Source organism: Pyrus communis, chromosome 17, assembly GCF_963583255.1.
Source record: "Pyrus communis chromosome 17, drPyrComm1.1, whole genome shotgun sequence".
In the NCBI taxonomy this organism is placed as follows: domain Eukaryota; kingdom Viridiplantae; phylum Streptophyta; class Magnoliopsida; order Rosales; family Rosaceae; genus Pyrus; species Pyrus communis.
Window position 1 is genome coordinate 2,585,423 of NC_084819.1, and position 20,924 is coordinate 2,606,346.

A 20,924-nucleotide genomic window follows, 5' to 3' on the forward strand; every position below is an offset into this window, starting at 1 on the left:
GCACATCAGGCTTGCCTGGAACTGGTTTCACAATGAATAGATTCAACTACACAAAAGATCCTTTCCAACTACCCTCCTTTCCATACTTCCAATATGAATGCTGAAATTCCCACCACATCAACATGAATGATGTACAAATAATATCAATTTATCTTCCACATGTATCATAGTATATTCTCAACGAATAACATTTCAACAATAATTCCATAACCAATAACAAGTAAACACTTAACTGAAGCAATTAGCCCATTACTATTCAACCACATTAATCAACCAAAAAGATCACAACATTATCACTTCACAAAATTTAATAAAATCAATTTCCGTAAAGGTTTGCCTTATTTCCCCTACCTGGATTCCAAAGCTAAAACAAAGATCCATATCATTACCGGAATAGCTAGTTGTCCACGTACTTAAGCAATTTCCTTGATCACTCTTAAGCCATCAAGTATTTTTTCTACTCTCCTTTATTTTTCTAATCTCTCTCTATATTTATACTTACGTGAACATATACATTTTCCCTCTCTATCTGTTCTTCCCTACGTTGCATGCACTGCATGCTTCCTCAAGCTTTGCATGCCATCTAAACTTGGTAGTAAATATCAACCGTTCTCTCTGTTTTAAAATGGAGGGAATCCTATTTATACCATATGGAGTCGGTTACTGAACTTAGTAACCAAGTCAAGAAAATAATAGAAAATACATAGTTGGCTACAGATGTACTTGAAAGGTTCGCTTCTTATCTCATTGGAAAGTCGAAGGTGTCAACCCAACAACAAGGATTAATGATATGGTGCAACCACCTAAGGCTATTTGAAGCCACGTCCCGCTTATAGCTTGGAACACTAAGCAACTAGGTTGCTTATTCACTTCTAATACATCACACTACCTCATATTGCATGGCATTGTTAAGCCACCTCCTGTAACCTACGTGGCTGCCAAAGAAAAAGATAATAATCTAAAATAAGACACATTATGTGATAATTGATCGCTACATTTTTATTTAATACCTAATCACCTTCCACCATGTGTACTAGTAATATGGTCCCTGTCATTTTGGCTGGTCACCACATGGCACACACCTAGCCATTCAATGGTTGCCATCTAACATCGACTCAATGATTAACCTTACAGTTATTTGACCTCTAAAAAATTATACAAGATGCTACGAGCTCATAATAATTTTTACTATCTTCATACAAAGACCTATTCGATAAATAAGTTTCAAATACTTCTCTTCTTTGGTAATAAATTCTTGGAATTTCACAGAATACAATTGATTGGTGCCCTTTTCAATTTCGTTGAGCGTGCGCGCGCACACACATATATATATATATATTTGTGCTTTTAAGTTTCATTTAGCACAAAATTTTTTCAAATGTGCATTTTGAACCAAAAGATACATTAAATTGTGTCTACAAAAAGTTGTATTGTGCCTATTGAAATTTGAATTCAAAAGTTTGTGTTACTATGATTATTTTTGGATCGACAAACCTCTATCTTCGATAGTTTATATATTAAACAAGGATGGTTTACCATGTCCATCTTAAGTCTTGTTTTGGTTCGAGTGATTTAGGGTTACACAATGGTGTGGTTTGTGTCGGATCTTTGCCCCCTATATCACTCATAAGTAGTTTATTTGTGTTATATTTGTTGGTTGTTTTTGTAACTTTTTGGCTTTGCCCCGGTTATAAATCCAATTTACCCAAAAATAAAAGTTTGTGTTACTATTTATGGTATTAGTAATTATAATTTTTATTAATTTTTTAACGCACAAAAAACAGTTTTGTGCCCTTTAATAGTTTGTGAATTCCCTCACAAGTCTGGACACGATTATATTTTAATATTAATTTTATTGATCAACACCCTACATCCCACTCAGTTTTAGAAGCAGCCTTACTCTTTCTCATCTCTCTTTGCCTTTCCTTTCCTCTTCTACTCCGCCTCCCTCAGATTGTTTCTCCCCTTTGACCCTTTCTCTCTCTACCTTCTCCAGACAAATCGTGGAGGCTCTCGAGCTCCATCATTGCCAGAATCTCCTAGCAGAAACGCTCTGCACGCGGTGCAGGAAGGTTTGGGAAGATCGGGTCTGGTAGGGAGGGATCAGGGGAGGGGGTGGGTTGGGTTTGGGAAGATCGGTGGATGTAGAGCCTGAATCGGGAATCGCGTTGGGATCCGAGTCTGATAGGGAGGGATCATGGGAGGGATCATGGGAGGGAGGTGCGTCGGGTTAGGAGGTGTTTGTGAGAGAAGAGCAGGTGCGAGTCAGAGAGGGAGTGAGCAGTCGAGGTCCTCGTTTATATTTCGTAGCCGTCGTGGAAGCCTTCGAATTCGGAGTCAGCCGCACCTCCGGTCGTAGGAAGTGGAACCTTCTTCAGCTAATTAATTAAGTGAGCAACATGCAATTAGCAAAGGAAGCCAGAATCGAAGTAGCCAGAGAGATAAGGTAAAATAATGGTTTGTGAAATCTCTATGATTTTAGGATTAATCAACTATAGGATTATATCTTACCACTTCAATATTTTATAAAACTATTTTTCATATATTACACAGCAAGCATTGTAAGATCATCTCTGATGGTTGGGCTAAAAGCTAAAATTTTTAACCCGAAAAATTTAGCTTTTAGCTCAGGGACTCTAACCGTTCTAGCCTAAAATTTTAACCGAATTATTAAAAAATGAACTTAGGCTATTTATTTTGTTAAATTAATTTTATTTTTTTAAATAAATATGTAGACTATCTTAAATTAATTTTATGAACATTTTAATCAAAAAAAATTTAAATTTCGATAAATATTAGGTGGAGTCCACTCCGATTTTTGGGCTAAATTTTGGGGAGAATTTGGCATTGGTTTAGCATTTAGCATTTAGCCGAAAATTTCCCCTTGGGTTGGAGTGGGTTCGGGGGGAAATTTTGGGGGGTAATTTGGTTTTTAGCCCATCATTGGAGTTGGTCTAAAATGTGGTTATTAAATACACAAACAGTGATGAAATCTGTGGATGTGGACGGCCGTGGATTTAGTTCAGGATCATTGCTTGGTATATATTGTAAGGACTTAGTCAGGAGGAGTAAGGACCACGTTGTTATTAGACAGCCCGGTTCGAATTCTAGGCTTAATTCTCATTTGTTTCCATTTCCACTTTTGTGTGTAATAAAATTTTGCTTAATCTGATGTTGTATTTGTGTCTCTGGAACAGTCGCATATCTTTTTGCTGAATTGTGATGTTTGCTGCAATTTTCTACTTAAGACATGCTTGGGGAGTTTTGTGTTCCGTATTCCTGTATGTTAACTGGAAGTTTTTTGCTTGGAATTATAGATATAATTTCAAAAAGTTAATTCCTTTTATTGCTTCTTGTTGTTCATCATTGCAAATGCTCATAAAGGATATAAGGTGATGGGTACAATGTTAGTAATAAAGGTTAGTTTGTTGACAGAGCTTGAACTATTGAATAATGTTGCAACTCTCCCCCATATTCCTGATGCTCTTTCCTCATGTTTTTTCGTCATGCCATACTTCGCTTTTAGGTTCATCTGTAAGTTTCTGCTGAATCTTCGAACCAGTTTTGGCAGTTGGTTGTTGATCCTGCCACCAAAGAACTATTGCATTATACTGAGAAGCCGGAGACTTTTGTATGTAATAGATGCAATTACTGTCCCTAAATTGTTCATTTAGTTGGTGCTTGATGATCTCAATTCTTTGTTCCCGGCCACATTATGTAAGGGTTATCTATTTTCTAAATGTAGGTGAGTGATTTGATCAATTGTGGTCTATATGTATGTACTCCCACATATTTTACTGCCATTCAAGGAGTCTCCAGTCATCAAGAAGTGTGCAATGGCAGTTTTTCTTCTAGTGTGAGAGAGACACAAACAGATGGATGATATTGAAGCTAATATCCCCCCTCATCGAGAAAAGAGACACAAACAGATGGATGGTATTGAAGCTAATATCCCCCCTCGTCGAGAAAAGAGACACAAACAGATGGATGGTATTGAAGCTAATATCCCCCCTCGTCGAGAAAAGTATGATGTGTTTATCAATTTCAGAGGTGAGGACACCCGCCTTGGTATTACCAGCCATCTTCATGCTGCCTTACTTCAGAAAAAAATTGAAACCTACATAGATTACAGACTTCAGAAAGGAGAAGAAATCGGACCTGCCCTTCGAGAGGCAATCGAGAAATCCACGCATTCGGTGATCATTTTCTCAAAAGACTATGCTTCTTCCACATGGTGTTTGGATGAGCTTGTGCATATACTCGAATGCAAGGAAAGATATGGCCAGAAGGTTATACCCATATTCTACAAAATCAAACCATCTTATGTACGAAAACAACACGGGAGTTATGCGGGTGCATTTGCTCAACTTGAAAAACGTTTCAAGGACAGTATTGATAAGGTGCACAAGTGGAGGGCTGCTTTGAAAACTGCAGCCGATCTGTCTGGGTTTGATTATTCAAACAAAGACGGGTAAGTAACTCATTCTTTAATTTGTATAAAGTTGTAAATTTTCTTTAAACTTGTGACAATTTGATTTGTGCTAAGATTTGGTAAAGCATTACTATATATTATAAATTTTCTTTAAACTTGTGACAATTTGAGTTATAAATTTTCTTTACACATATTTACAACTCTATCCACACACATTGTACAATCATATTTACAATTCTACTTACATATATACTAATTAGCTTTTTCGAACTTCCTTGATCAACACATGGATTTTTTTTTTGCCCTCATATGTATGCTTCTATGTTGCAAATTGAAAAAATAGAAGTTGTTAATATAAATCAATGACATTTTAGTGAAGATGACGGAACACAAGTGTAATTATTGAGGAGAGACTCTCAGTTGCTTCCAAGCTTTTCATGGTTTATGTCAACAGACACTAAAAATTGGGTAACTTGGCATATCGACAGAAGGTTCAACATCCAAATCAGGTTTAAGCAATTCATCAGGATATATGTCCTCCAAGAAATGTTTGGGCCCACAGTTTGATCTGTGGTACTCTTATTGCATGATTTTGGGGAACAAATCTTAACAAATATAAGAATCACCCTATTTAGTTCTCTTCTTCATAAGGGATAATCTCATGTAAGAGAACTCAAAACAAATTCAAGGTAGAGCAAGCTAAAGATTTAGAAGATAAGGACCCCTTTTAGCATCATCTAATACTATGCATTAGTCTATACACCGCGAAATTCAATAAAATATGTATCACCCATAAATATACAAAACCCATCAAACAAAAGGAGTGGTTTAGAAGGATACTCATTCTCTCAGGAATCTGCTCCAGAAGATTTCTTCATCTCTTCAGAACCGCCGAAGAAGACTACCCACTCATCCCTCTCTATTTCTCTCTCTGCAATCCCTACAACTCCCTCTCTCTCTCTCTGTAACCCTTCCACTTACTGAATCGCAGGTCTCATACAAACAGGTCTTACTTGCCCCTGTTCAACATCTCTCCCTCTACCTCTCCCTTGCCCTCCCCCTCCCCCTCCCCCTCCCCACAATTGCACGCCTCCCTCTCTGTCTCTCTGTAATTAGTTGTACCCTATTTAAACGTATCTGATTTCTCTTTAGGGTTAGCGGTTTAATTAGTGAGGCAAGTTTACTTTCATCAATAGATAGTCGGTTGAATGCTATAATATGTAAGCACACTTAGTTGAGGAGAGAATAACAAGATTTTTTTTTTTTTTTTTTTTCACAAATATACGGTGTTAAACCTTTTAGTATATTTCTTTATTTACGTGACAAATTTTTCAACACGCCTTTAAGACTAACTATTTCATACTTATATATATTCCAGGACGGAGGCAGATCTAATTAAGAATGTTGTCGATCATATTTGGACAAATTTGAAATGTGAATCATCATGTGATTTAGAGGAGGGCTTGGTTGGAATTGAAAGCCACATCGAGCAAATTGAATCGCTACTGGGCATTCATTCACAGGACGCTTGCATCACTGTAGGTATTTGGGGCATGGGTGGTATTGGCAAGACCACCCTTGCTGAAACTATATTTCACCGACTCTCTTCTAAATTCGAAGCTTCTTGTTTTCTTAAAAATGTCAGGGAGAAATCAGAACCACCAGATGGACTAGATCGCTTGCAAAATAAACTTCTGAGTGAGATATTAGGGGAAGAAGGTCTATCCATAGGATCGATTGGTGTTCAAAATAGGCTCAGTCGCACAAGGCTCCTCATTGTTCTTGATGATGTGAGTAGTCCAATGCAAATGCAGCTTTTAGCTGGTGATCGTCTTCGGTATGGCAATGGAAGTAGAATCATTATCACAAGTAGAGATAGGGACACACTTAGACAAACTGTTAAAGAGGATAATATCTATGAGGTTAAGGTATTAAAACCAGATGACGCTTTTCAGCTCTTCTGTTTGCATGCTTTCAAGGATAACACTACTCGTAGAACAGCTTATGAGGAGTTGGCGAAAAAGACCGTGGATTATGCCAGACGCGTTCCTTTAGCTCTTACAGTTCTGGGGTCCTTGTTCTTCAATTGCAAGAACAAAGAAGACTGGAAAGATGAATTCAACAAATTGAAACAATCTCCCAGTGAAGATATCCAGAAAGTGTTGAGAATAAGTTATGATAGATTGGGAAAATCTGAGAAGGAGGTATTTCTGGATATAGCATGTTTTCATAAGGGGATGAAAGTGAATGAGGTAAAGCGAATGTTAGATGTTCGTGGATTCTTTCCAACATCTGGAATTAGAATTCTCGTTGATAGGTCTCTCATATCAATTTATTCAGATAAATGGAAAGGGGAAATCATAGAGATGCACGATTCGCTACAAGAAATGGGAATGACAATTGTTCGGGAACAATGTATTGAAGATCCCGGTAAACGGAATAGGTTGTTCACGAATGAGGATGTCCATCATGTACTGAAGAGTAATACGGTAAGAGTTAAATGCATTCAATTTTTTCTTTTATTTTTTAAGAAAAAATAAATAGCAAACTTTAGATGATAACACAACAAAGTAAAACTCATTTATAATAAAGAAGTCAGATTCTTAAAAAATTAATTTGAGTGAATTTTTATTGCAAAAATGTTATTCTTATTATTTATTTATACCATCATTTGTACCTTCTCTCCAATAAAGATGGGACCCAAATGCGTTGATGGGTCCTACACTCTATAGAAAGATGGTAGAAGTGATGGTACAACTAGATGGTAAGAGCCATTTGGTACTACGAAACTTGTGCGTCATTACCATCGCAAATACTCTAGATTATTCTAGAACTTTGTTGAATTCTTTTTCCAAATAAGCATTACATCTTACCATGTTGAAGATATATACATTTAAACTTTGTTCTTATTGTCAGGAAACTCCAATTGTTGAAGCCATTGAACTTAGTACGTCGTATGAGAGTGAAAAGCAACCATTGAACTTCAAACTGATGTCAAACCTAATAATGCTTATTGGGCATACTTTTGGATTATTAGACAACAAATCCGCTGCTTCTCTAGACCTTCCCGATTCTCTTCGTTACCTTTACTGGTGGGGATATTCACCGGAATCTTTGCCGTCAAAATTTTCCCCGGAAAATCTAGTTGAGCTTCATATGCCATGGAGCCGAGTTAAGAAGCTTTGGCAAGAAGACCAGGTATATTATATGCCTATTCTATTTCTTGTATAAAATTAAGTGTAGAAATTATATTAATTCTTGATATTCTCTCTCCTCTTGTTACAGAGACTTGTGAACTTACAAGTGATCGATCTGTTTCACTCTATGTATCTAACTGAAGTTCCAAATCTCTCTGGGAGTCTAAAAATTGTGAACATAAATCTCTTTGGCTGTGAAAGTTTGGTTGAAATTCCTGGGTATTTTCAAGATCTTGACGAGCTTACTCATCTTGATCTTCAAGGCTGCAGAAGTCTCAAGTATCTTCCAGAGATGCCAAGAAATATTGAATACTTGGATTTATCTGAGAGTGGTATAAAGCAGTTGCCCCAATCAGTTTGGTCTCATGAAAAAATTTCTTACTTGGGTATAAGTTCGTGCAGATACCTTGAGAAACTTCCAAGCAACAGGTGTAAGTTGAAAGTTTCTGGTTCATTTTATATAAATTCCTGCACATCTCTTGGCGAGTTTTCTGAGCTTCCCAGGGATATAAATGAATTATCATTGGTTAGTTGCACGAGACTTGTGAGTCTACCAACCAACGTTTGTAAGTTGAAATATCTCGAGGGACTCAATCTTTCCAGATGCTTTAAACTTGAAAACTTCCCAGAGATCTTGGAGCCAATGGAACATTTGAAGTCCTTAAATTTAAGTGGAACAGCGGTTCAAGAGCTACACTCATTAATCAAGTTTCTCCCTGCTCTCAAAAGACTTATACTAAAACGTTGCAAAAGGCTTTCAAGTATCCCAAAGAGCATTTGTACGTTGAAATATCTTGAGGTACTCAATCTCTCCGGCTGCTGTAAATTTGAAGACTTCCCAGAGATCTTGGAGCCAATGGAACATTTGAAGTTCTTAAATTTAAGAAAAACAGCGGTTCAAGAGCTACACTCATTGCTTGAGTTTCTCCCTGCTCTCAAAATACTTAACCTAGAACGTTGCAAAAGGCTTTCAAGTATCCCAAAGAGCATTTGTAAGTTGAAATATCTCGAGGAACTCAACCTCTCTTGGTGCTCCAAACTTGAAAACTTCCCTGAGATTTTGGAGCCAATGGAACATTTGCAGTCTTTAAATTTAAGTGGAACAGCGGTTCAAGTGCTACACTCATCTGTCGAGTTTCTCCCTGTGCTCAAAATACTTAAACTACGATTTTGCAGAAGCCTTTCAAGTATCCCAAAGAGCATTTGTAAGTTGAAATATCTCGAGGAACTCGATCTCTCTTGGTGCTCCAAACTTGAAAACTTCCCAGAGATCTTGGAGCCAATGGAAGATTTGCGGTGCTTAAAATTATGTGGAACAGTGGTTCAAGAGCTTCACTTATCAGGCAAGTTTCTCCCTGCGCTCCAATGGAATTCACTGTTCTCCGAGGCAATGGAAGATTTTATGGAAGATTTTTGGTAAGCGGAACATCGGTTAAAAAGCCGTTTTGAAAACCACTGACAGATGTAAACAAGATCATAAATTTAAGGGTAGGGGAACTTATAGCTTCCAAAAGTTATGTTCGTGGTCATACTATATAGGCGCAGAACTGTAACCATGGACAGTGTTCATGCCTGCACTATCAGCTCGAAATGTCATATGCAACGACGACATGTTCTCTTTCAAGATAATGTGGCATGATGGATGGGTAGTCATTCTATCAATCAAGATTGCACATTCACATATGACTCAATTTAATTGTATTTATGGATGTTTGTATGTCAATTGGCCAGCAAAAAATTATTCCCAATTACAAATAAAATTTTATATCTACAAAATACCTATGGCATACGTAAGTTTTTACATCTAAATACGAACACATTATGCAAAGGATGAACATCCAGCAGCAAAGCATCTCGCAGAAAAATATGCTTGATCTAGCCTGTTATGATCAGGAATTCAAGCTCAATGCCACCAACTAAAACATTGTCAATCATCCACCACCCAATGAGGATGAATTACACCTGATGATGTTCTGTTTCTATTTGTTTTTGGTTTTCTTCTCTTTTTTTTTATTTTTATAACATCTTTATTTCAGATATTAATTTCAATTTTCTTTTGATTTTCTGCAATAGTCGCTACATAACTTGAAAACCCTTGATCTCGGCCATTCCCATTCCTTACAGAAATCACCAGACTTTTCACAAGTCCAAAATCTTGAAGAGTTGATATTGTTGGACTGTAGTAGTCCGTTCGAGATTCACCCCTCCATTGGTCATCTTCAAAGACTTTCTTTGGAGAGCCTTTCATACTGTGTTAAGCTTATTTCTCTTCCAAGGGATTTCTATAAGTCGAAATCTGTTGAGACTCTTCTTCTTAATAGATGTTCAGAATTCATAGAACTGCATGAGGATATAGGGGAGATGATATCACTGAGAACGCTTGAAGCAGAGTATACAGCCATAAGACAAGTACCACCTTCTATTGGTCATCTTAAAAGACTTTCTTTGGTGAACCTTGAGTGGTGTGATAAGCTTATTTCCCTTCCAAGAGATTTCTATAAATTGAAATCTGTTGAGACTCTTCGTCTTAATGGATGTTTACAATTCAGAGAACTGCATGAGGATATAGGGGCCATAAGAGAAGTACCACCTTCCATATTAGGATTGAAGAATCTCACTCATTTATCACATCACCGCATCAGCGTAGAGCTCAAAGGAGAATACAAATATCTGCGTTGGAAAGGATGCCCTTTAAAGTCCATACCAGATGACTTTTTTAATCAACCAAGACTAGTTGTTTTAGAGATGCAGGAAAGCAAACTGGTACAAGTTTGGTTCCAAGGTACAATGAATTACACCTGATGATGTTCTGTTTCTATTTGTTTTTTTGCTTTTCTTTTATTTTTTATTTTTTATAACATCTTCATTTTGGATATTAATTTCAATTTTCTTTTGATTTTCTGCAACAGTTGCTACATAACTTGAAAACCCTTGATCTCAGCCATTCCCATTCCTTGCATAAATCACCGGACTTTTCACAAGTCCCAAATCTTGAAGAGTTGATATTGGAATGGTGTATGAGTTTGTCCGAGATTCACCCCTTCATTGGTCATCTTAAAAGACTTTCTTTGGTGAACCTTTCATACTGTTTTAAGCTTATTTCTCTTCCAAGGGATTTCTATAAGTCGAAATCTGTTGAGACTCTTCTTCTTAATAGATGTTCAGAATTCACAGAACTGCATGAGGATATAGGGGAGATGATATCACTGAGAACACTTGAAGCAGATCATACAGACATAAGAGAAGTACCACCTTCCATAGTAAGATTGAAGAATCTCACTCGTTTATCCCTATCAGGTGTGGAAAGTATTCATTTGCCACATTCGTTACGGGGATTAAACTCTTTAAGGGAATTAAATCTCTCATCGTGCTATTTAGCTGATGATGCAATCCCTAAGGATCTTGGGAGTCTAATTTCTTTACAAGTTTTGGATCTTTCATGGAATGATTTTCATACCCTACCCAGCCTCAGTGGTCTTTCAATGCTTCAAACATTGAGCTTAGATTGTTGCTTTAACCTTCATACAATCCCTGATATACCACCAAATGTGAAAGTGATTTCTTTTCCGCTCAGTTGATTTACATGCTACATTTTCTGAGATGATTTTGATTGTCGCAGTAATTGGTTGCCGAGATATTGACTTGAAAGAGTCTTCTCACCTTCCTCAAACTGTTTCTTCAGAGAAGCCTGCAAAGGTCTCGAGAGGTACTCTTCGATTCCCATGAGCCTTTTGCGAAGTAGCTGTTGTTGCTGCAATGGTGGAGTCACTGGTGGTATGAAACATAGAACTCTGGATTGAGCTGGTGGAGGGAGTATCCAAGCACGAATCCATATATCGAAAATAGTTTACCCTTTTCGACAGCTCCTTTTGCTCCCAAACTTTTTGGCATCTTTTTGGTGTAGAAAGCTTCCTCTCCTCGAACCAATGGGGCACGAGGCTCCTCCTATTCCATATATGAAAAAGGAGCTACTTTGTAAGCTTTTGGATTTCCTGCTTATGTGTCAGACACAGGTTGACTTGGAGTGATTCCAAATTTAGTCAGCTTCGCTGTGATGCCTGAATTTATCTAATTGATCTATTGGGGTGATTTCCAATGCACCCTTGTTGTGATGCCAAAGGCCAGAGTGATTCCAGATCTCTCTTTTGTTCCCATCTCTTCTTATTGTTACATACTCTAGATAAGATATATGGTCACTCGTGCAATCAAAAACCTTTTTCTAAGAATAAGACAATTAAGCATCCAAGTTGAAGAAAATCAAACCCTAGCTTCACTGAAGTCGGATGGAAACTGTCTTTACTGAAGTTGGATTATCGCACCAGAATTTGTCTCTAGCGAGGGTGAGATGGAAGAGAGAAAATGGACTACATACTTGGCTCGGCAACGTCAAACCCCAAGACCAATGACTAATGCAAGTTAGAATATACCAATCCATTAATGGGGTTTAAGTAATGCATTTCAGAATCCAAGTTGAGCATACATTGGAGAGAAGAAGCTATCCAAAAAGTGAATAACCACCCCGTGATATAGAAGGTGATTGCTACTGGAAATAGGATCACACTGCAAAAGAACAGAGAGTAAGCAGCTAACATTTAAATATATATATATATATATATATATATATATGATAATTTGTATTCGTTGATCTTCTTCAATTTATCCGATCCAACAGTCGAAAATTAAAAAGGTATGTGGATATCACACTCCTAATGAAAATGAGACACGTTCTTATAGAAGGTATCTTAGGACTTGAATTTACATAAAAACTCTCTTTGCTTTGCAACGTCAATTTAAGACTTCCAATGTTAGCTGGAGACTTGAAGTGTCTTATGCTTCTGAAACTGAAACCTGCATGCAGTCTGACATGTGTATGAGGAAATTAACATCATGAGTGTTTGTTCCTCTCAATGAGCACATATTTAGGACACAATTGGGTGTTTATTCCTACCAATAATGTGCCCATATGACGCATCTTAGGCTAGGCTCATTCCAGTTCTTCATGCAGATGTCAGATTGCATGCAGGATTTGTTGGAAAACATTAGAGTTTAAATTTTCCAACAGGATTCAATCTGAGAAACATAAGATGCTTCAAGTCTCCAACCAACGATTTGAAAGTTTTAGATCGCTGTTATAAAGTAGAAAGAGTTTTTTTTTTTTTTGTAATTTCAAGTCTAAGGACGCTCTCTTTTAGAATCTATCTCATTTCTTCCACGTGATTGCCATCACATAATCTTAAGAGCCACAACAAAAGAGCACCAAGGTACTCTATGAGTCTCATATATGTATTTATGTTGATCATAATTCGAGCCACCAATTTTTAGCCACTTGGATGTACAAGTTGCCATTATTCAATAACAATCTCTTCTAAAATGGCAGAGATCCGAAGTTCGAAACTATGCGAATATGGAATACGACATCCTCGTGCGAATATTCATCACTTTAAATTATCTGAATTTGATATCCGTTTCTCGGGTTTGTAGCTCATGGAATGCTGGTTTCTTCAATCCAATCCACTGGAAGAAGCTTGACCTGACTATGCTCAACATTAGTATCGTTGTTTACTTGCTGCACATGCCAACAAGCCTTTGTGAAAAAAGGCCAGCATAGATGGGAGGAAGAAGAAAAGGCATGCGCAAGCAAGTGAACAATGAGCATTCGTGGCAGATAAGTCTCCTCTTTAAGCCAACTTAGGTTTTTGGGAGGTGAAACCCAGTTTATGTGCTTGAGTACTTTCGTCTTGCTGGTTTCAAAGTGATAATGATCCCCTCATTTATGTTTAAACTTAATTTTAGAGCCATGGACTCGGTAGTTTTTTTTTTAGCAAAGTTGCAACATGCTTGGCCTCGGCATGCCAGTCGGGTGCAGGGCGGTGAACGGAAGGCTTAGATCTGAGGGCCAAAAGAGGTGTGTCAACTTTGGCTCTGAGCAGAGTTTGTGGGAGGGATGGCAAGAGAGAAGTAAAAGCAAATGAACAAGATGGAAGATGATGGATGTTGAGGGTTGAAGAAGGGGGCTTGCAGAATGGGGATTGGATTTGGCAAATGCAAAGTACGGTTAAATATATCGGGAGACGTCGAAGAACACTGGAAAACAGCGACGAATAGTGGGAAACTACAAAGAAAGTCGAGAGAAAACTGTGACTTCTCAAATCTACAACCATGAGCATCGATAAGGCAATACACATGCATAGCTAATAAAAAGGAAAGGGAGAAGAACGAAAGCATTAAGATGGGGGTGCCACCGACCTCAACTCAAACAAGGAGTGGCGGAGACGAGAAGGGGTTTTGGGTTCGGCTCTGTGCTAGAAGAAAAAGTTACTTTTGAGACGGCGTTATCAACACACACCTCCTTATCTTCAACACATCTCTGTTTCATTTTTACCCTTTGATTTTTTTTTTATTTATTTGTTCTGACAAAAAAAAAGTGTGTAAATAGCATCATACTACTTTTACAAGTCAAGCCTGGTGTTGTGCTTTTGGAATTGCAACTCAAACACCCAACTCCTCCAATGCATAAAAAGAGATTTTTTGTCCTTTCCTTTCTCCTCAGTTTTTTACGTTATGCGCCACTTTGGACTACAGCCAGCCACATACCACCTCCACCGCATTTTCTAGGTAAAAAATGGCCTTTGCCGCTGGTCGTCATGTAGTCGATAGATAGAGGGCCCCACAAGTTACATAATGCATGCTTTTTATATACATCTATATTCATGTGACCAAAAAAATATATCCATGAATAATGGTTGGAAGCTATTACTTTTGGGTTCATGAAAGAAATGAATAATATTATTATATGCTCCTTAGTCCTTTGTCGGTTAGTCCACATCAATTAATTGGTCAAAATGTTGTTTGTCCTTGACAATAATTTTATCTGTCATTTAGTAATACGTAATCGCATTTTTTTCAAAATTTTTTTAAGTTTGATTTTTATAAATGATGAGTTTAAAATTAATTTATTTTCGTCACTATTTAGTGTAACATATTTTTATTTCAAAAAATAATAATTTTATTTGTCACCTAATCACTATAATATAGTAGTATTATTCCTCATTTGTAGGTGATTAAGTGATTAGTTTTATGATCGACTTTCATGAATAAAGAGTTTGATACTAACTTGTTATATATTGAGCGACTTGCTCAAATTTCCTCACTATAGTGTAGTTATATTAAAAAAATCCAGTAATTTACATTGCGTCACTCCATAAAATTGTGAAGGAATTCTACTTTATACACTTCGTGAATGATTGACAAAATTATGTGTTTATTATCAAAATCATTTATATTACAAATATTCTATAAAGATCATTTCTAAAAAAAAAAAAAAAAAAAAAAAAAAAATTCAACTTCGGTTAGTCAATCAACCGTAACAATTAAATAGACTAGTTGTAATATTTTTATCAAGTCCACTATTTATTTTTATATAGTTCATTAATAATCTTTCTGAAAATAAAAATGTTATATAAAATGAAAGTTGTAACCAAAAGAAAATAATGAGGAATTGCTGATGATTAAAAATTACCAGACATTCTCCCAAATTCAACGGGTGAGAGCATTATTGGACATGTCAAATTTTAAATATAACATTTAAATTTGACATGGAGTATTTTAACATCTTTTAAAAGTTTTATGTTCACTCAATATGTTATATTAAATTATTATTTTATTAGATTAAACTGCAATAATAAATGCTTTAAAATCGTTTCAATTTATCTGATGTTCTCGAAGAGACTAATAAATGTTTTAAGATGAAAACATCAATAAAATTAATAAATAGATTTAATAATTAATTAAAATTTAAAATTGCGGTCACTTTTGAGTTTTGTAAAAGTGAGCGATGCTTAATATCATACCATATCAAATTTAACTTTTCGGTTGAAAAATGTTGTTGCATCCTTTTTCAATTTGGACATTTTGACGTTTGGAGATGCTGTGAAACAAAACCGTGAGAAGTGTCGCGTAGAATTTGGTTCAATCAGCTGAGCCGTCGGTTAACTCTATGCTTCGGGTAAAACCTCGATTTCACAGTCCCTTTCATTCATTCATACATTCATTGTATTATCCTTCTTTCTTCCCCAAGGCTGAAGGTCCCTTCCCATTGAGTTCTTGAGTCGTACGCAAACACAAAATCTGCCATTAGTATTTGGGTTTTCGAAATTCAGTAAATTATCATCCTTTAAACGCCATTAACACTCAAAGAGCGGAGTTTCTGCAAATTGGTCTCTGAGTTTTAGCTTTTCCACTCTACTGTTCGACACATTTAGCTCGGCAGTGTATTGGGTTCTTTTAAAGCCTTTGAATTTGGGTTTTTCTCGGATTTTTTATGGCAAATATGATGAGGTTTAAAGATTTTTGGGTAAAGAAGACACTGGTGGGTCTGGGGTTGGGCCAGTTTCTCTCGCTTTTGATCACTTCTACAGGCTTTTCGTCGTCTGAGCTTGCAAAAAAAGGTTCTATATATTTCTCTTATTTTCTACTGTCCTTGTATGTTTATTTCAATGCGAATTAGTAGATGTGTGTGTAATGACTGCAAAGAACAATATAATCCGTGATTGATTGCTGAAGAGTAAAGTAAAGGTCCATTTTATGAAATTATATTGTTTATGCATTCTTCCCGACCCTCACAAAGCGGTGAGGCTTGTTGGCTTGACGTCACTCTTTTTTTATATTGTTTCTGCATTTTCTGGAACATTGACTGTCATCTGTTATTTGATATATGCTATTGGATGGGTGTGATGATTATGCTTACAAATTTGGTTGTTTGAGATTTAATTACTGGACGCCAAAACCTGCAAGTAAGTTTTGTTGGATGTAAGTATACGTTTGGGAGGCTCACTTTTACAGTACAATGTAAGTTTTGTTGGATGTAAGTACACGTTTGGGAGGCTCACTTTTACAGTACAATCCCATTTGGAGATTGTAACTATTTATACTTTCACCAATTATCTCTCGTTTTGTTGGCCAACAATCTTCGAGGCTAAGTCGATGGTCCTCTTTTCAAATTCTACTGAAACTCTTCATATCGTGATTCGTATAAGGTTGCCGCATCATGCACTCTTCTTTTCACTAAATTGTTCCTTGTATTTCTTGTTCGTTCAAAATGTAAGGTCTTTTTACGAGGATTATCATTTGATCATTCAGTTAATTATTTTTTTTTCTTTTGCAGGAATTAATTTACCTACTTCAGAGTCTTTTCTGAATTATGTGCTCTTGGCAATTGTCTTTATATGACTACGTTTTTTCTTTATGTAGATACGATTTCCTTTTCTCTTATGTGGTTGAATAGATACAATTTGTTTTCAGACATCTACACTAGTTAAGTTTTATTATAAATAAAAATGATAAAAGATAAACTGGGCGAAAATAAATGCGTTAGTATGTGATGTGGCACCCATGCAACTCTCACAAAGCCAATTTCGTAATGACCAGTAGATGTAAAAAAGAACAAATAATAAATAAAAAAGATAAAAGATAAACCTGGCCAAAATGAATTTAGGGTATGTTTTAAATGCAAATTCATTTGAATTTTAAATGAGTATTAAAATCAAACAACCTCACTTAAAATGAAAATTAATGATATTGTGTGCAGGTCCCAATCTAAATGTGACCGTTGTCTAAATGTGCCACATGGACAACTAGTTGGAGAAATTTGACGTGTTATTGCCATTCTGTATATAACACATGTGTCTTAAACATATTTGATGGTAATTCTATATAAATCTATTCGATGTTATTGTCAATCCACACACATTGAGTCTTCCTCAAATCACTATGCATGGCAATTGACATTGCTTTGTAATCACTCTTGTTCTTTGCTTTTATGTTCGGCCATTGTGCCATCCTCGACATCTTGCCACATTGGTTAAAGCTTGAACTCCTTAAGCCATTAGGCTTGTTCAAATCCAATCAATGCAATCGGGTTCTAGGTTGGCAGAACAAGTTGTTTGAGGCCAGGGGTTCTTGTGGCTGCATATAGATCAAATGGTCATCGTTTACAAACATATAGAAATGGAAAACCAAGGAAGATAAATTTCTAGATGTAGTGAAATACCAAGGATTTGCTAGAATTTTAATGAGTGATGGATTTTGATGGATTTGAGGGAGTGTGGTATAAATACCAAATGCCATCCCTTAGATTTCTTTTCACTCCGTTGCATCTTCGTTTAGCTCCTGAAGTCTAAGCGCTTCAACCACGCTCTCCAGGATTCAATTTATATCATTTTGCTCAAAATGTGCTTAAAATTTGTAAGTTAGGAGATATTGTGGAAGCCGAGAGGATATTTTATGGAGTGGGAGTCCAATTGCTTTAATTAAGTATGATATTCGAGTCTCCAATGTCCTTCTTGGTGCACATATGCATAATGGAATTGACTGAGAAAGCTGAGGCATTGCATCTGCACACATTGGAGAGAGGCAGTCAACCAGATTATAAGACATGGGAGTTCCTTATGGAAGGAAGGTTGACAAGCCAATAACATAACAATGCCATTGAAGCGATGAAAAATGGGTTTAGTATGTTGCAAGATTGTCATTGGAGACCATCGGACATTATGTAATGGCCTTTGCTGATTATTTCGAAAATCATGGGAACATTAAGCATGCCAATTGGTATACCAAATTGTGCACCGAAAGAAATTCTAAGAAATCCATGAAAGAAGTCTTTATAAATTCATAGAAATCTACTAAAAATACTTGTAAATCTGCCAAGATCCATATAGAATTGTAAAGTCTACTAAAATACTTTAAAATCTGTCACTTTAAGAAAATTCGTTAAAATCCTTTGAAATTCAAATTGACTTTAGTGCTATGGACTTGGTGGTTTTGTTTTGGGTGACTTTGGATGCGGTCCTTATTTATCAATGTCCTTTGATTGAAACCTTATTGGTTTTCAGTTTTTTTTATTTTTTTTTATTTTATTGAAGTCCCTGAAATTAATGCAATAATGCATTTCTATGTAGGTTTTTATAAATTTTAAATTAAAATATGATATTTGTAGTTATTTATATTAATGAGATTTTACATACAAAAAATTGGTAATTTTATATGATACATATTACATACAAAAAGTTGGTACATTTTATACAAAAAAGGTATACGTTTTATATAATGGGTACATTTCATATAAAAAAAAAAGCGTACATTTTACATATAACAAAGTGGTACATTTTAAAGACAAATGGACACATTATTAATAAATTTTGGGTACAAATAAAAGGTCAAAAAAATATGAGTACAAAGAAAAGTTTAAAAAATATGGACACAAAAAGAAATTAATATATGGGTGCAAACTAAAACTAAATAGAAAATTGGCACAATTTAAAAATGGGGTTGCAAATTAAAATGGGTATTGTCACATCCCGCCCCGGGACGGATCACTTCCCAGGCCCGCTCCACCACTGTAGCACGATATTGTCCGCTTCACCACTGTAGCACGATATTGTCCGCTTTGGGCTTACCATTCCCTCACAGTTTTGTTTTTGGGAACTCACGAACAACTTCCTAGTGGGTCACCCATCATGGGATTGCTCTAGCCCCCTTCTCGCTTAACTTCAGAGTTCCTACGGAACCCGAAGCCAGTGAGCTCCCAAAAGGCCTCGTGCTATGTAAGGATGAGAATATACATTTAAGGATCACCCTCTGGGCGATGTGGGATGTCACAATCCACCCCCCTTAGGGGCCCGACGTCCTCGTCGGCACACACGCGGTCAGGGTTAAGCTCTGATACCAATTGTCACATCCTAGCCTAGGACGAATCACTTCCCGGGCCCATTCCACCACCGTAGCACAATATTGTCCACTTTGGACTTACCATTCCCTCACGGTTTTGTTTTTGGGAATTCACGAGCAACTTCCCAGTGGGTCACCCATCATGAGATTGCTCTAGCCCCCTTCTCGCTATACTTCGGAGTTCCTACGGAACCCGAAGCCAGTGAGCTTCCAAAAGGCCTCATACTAGGTAGGGATGAGAATATACATTTAAGGATCACCCCCTAGGCGATGTGGGATGTCACAGGTACAAACTAAAAATAAAAATACATGATACAAAATTTAGCCATAAATATAAATATATCAAATGTAACGTTTCTAACACTAAATGAATAATTTAGAAATAAAATGTAATTATCTTGATATGTAAAATATTTTATTATTGAAGTAATTAATGATGTTTATTAAAACCAAGGGACCTTGATTAAAAATTGAAAAGGAATAAGGTTTCAATCAATGAAGTTGAAAAAAGAGGGATGAAAACCTAATTTCTCCTCTTTTTTTCCTTCAAGGAATCTATAGTTTGTGTGTTTTCTTGTCCACTACAATTGTCTTTTTGGGCACGATATTTTGTTGCCTTATTTTTCAAGGAGATAAAAAAAAGGAACACAATACAACAATACTTGGTGGTAATGGTGGATGCACATAGGGACTAGGGTGGTACCATGACTCACCAGATGTTTGAAAAATGCCATTGAAGGTCCTCTAAGAATCTTTTGAATGCATGGTACGAGACCCTTTTGTGTCCATAAAATGTTCAATAAATTACTTGTTTCGCATATCTCAACGACACTCGGGATCCCTTAAATTAGGACCCCCGGATAATATTGGATCCACCCATGGTTGGTGGTGTTCAAAGAAAATGAAATTGAGTGCCCAACAACCAACTATTTCCTTTCCTTTTCAAAGAATAAACCAACTATTTCTGAGAGAAAAAAGTTTATTTGTCACCTTCCTTTGAAAACAATCATTGTTCATTGTTATTTACCAGTCGATCACAATTTAACATATCTCCTCCATTTAGTATTACGATGGAGTAAAATTTTTTTTCACAAGTAAGTAAAAGATCTCAATTTTCACTCTTATAAATAACAAGTTTGATACAAATTATCTCGATATAAAAGAAATATGTGTCTAAATCAAGAATAAAAAATGACTTCTTTTATACGCCTAGCTTCCTCTTTCTTTTCTTTTGTCAAAAAACAAGAAATGAATTGAATGAGAAAAGCCCAATAGAATTACATTAAACTAGCCCAATAAGGTAGGGATAACTAAGACCTACTCTAACCCTTGGAATAAAACTCAAATTTTAGGTTTTTAAACTTCTCCAACTTGCTCCAACCCTTGAGGAAAATATCAGTTTTAACCCAAAACTCATTTATGGGGTAAATTTAGCTCAGGATTCCTCTTGGGTTAGTGGGGCTGACCCACCATATATGTGTGTTTTTTTTAGTTTTATATTTATAAATTCATTTAATCCAACGACTAAGATCTAATACGATCAAATCCAATGATAAAAGCAAAAGATCTAC

General features: G+C 36.3%; 2 protein-coding genes across 6 annotated transcripts; both read left to right on the plus strand.

Moving 5' to 3' along the window:
- The first annotated feature begins 2,211 nt into the window (after nt 1–2,211).
- LOC137722488 (disease resistance protein RPV1-like) lies at nt 2,212–9,393 on the plus strand. 5 transcript variants are annotated; one of them, XM_068461496.1, is made up of 7 exons: nt 2,212–2,446; nt 3,198–3,419; nt 3,527–3,631; nt 3,746–4,471; nt 5,811–6,921; nt 7,349–7,630; nt 7,718–9,393. In XM_068461496.1, the coding sequence occupies exons 4-7, from the start codon at nt 3,876–3,878 to the stop codon at nt 9,047–9,049; spliced, it is 3,321 nt and encodes a 1,106-aa protein (XP_068317597.1). In that variant the 5' UTR covers nt 2,212–2,446; nt 3,198–3,419; nt 3,527–3,631; nt 3,746–3,875; the 3' UTR covers nt 9,050–9,393. The 5 variants fall into 5 exon arrangements, with proteins under 5 accessions (XP_068317597.1, XP_068317599.1, XP_068317598.1 ...); XM_068461497.1 differs by lacking the exon at nt 2,212–2,446 and adding an exon at nt 2,963–3,098; XM_068461498.1 differs by lacking the exons at nt 3,198–3,419; nt 3,527–3,631.
- Nucleotides 9,394–9,410: 17 nt separating this feature from the next.
- Nucleotides 9,411–11,207, plus strand: LOC137723224 (disease resistance protein Roq1-like). Its single transcript, XM_068462384.1, has 3 exons — nt 9,411–9,419; nt 9,703–10,417; nt 10,537–11,207. The coding sequence occupies exons 1-3, from the start codon at nt 9,411–9,413 to the stop codon at nt 11,205–11,207; spliced, it is 1,395 nt and encodes a 464-aa protein (XP_068318485.1).
- Nucleotides 11,208–20,924: the final 9,717 nt, after the last annotated feature.

Bases quoted from the DNA above. Each gene is read 5' to 3' on its own strand.
- LOC137723224 (XM_068462384.1), top strand. The intron at 10,418-10,536 runs TGAATTACACCT...ATTTTCTGCAAC, and splicing joins AGTTTGGTTCCAAGGTACAA to AGTTGCTACATAACTTGAAA.
- LOC137722488 (XM_068461496.1), top strand. From the start codon at position 3,876: ATGGATGATATTGAAGCTAATATCCCCCCTCATCGAGAAAAGAGACAC. The intron at 4,472-5,810 runs GTAAGTAACTCA...TATATATTCCAG, and splicing joins GATTATTCAAACAAAGACGG to GACGGAGGCAGATCTAATTA. The intron at 7,631-7,717 runs GTATATTATATG...CTCTTGTTACAG, and splicing joins AGCTTTGGCAAGAAGACCAG to AGACTTGTGAACTTACAAGT.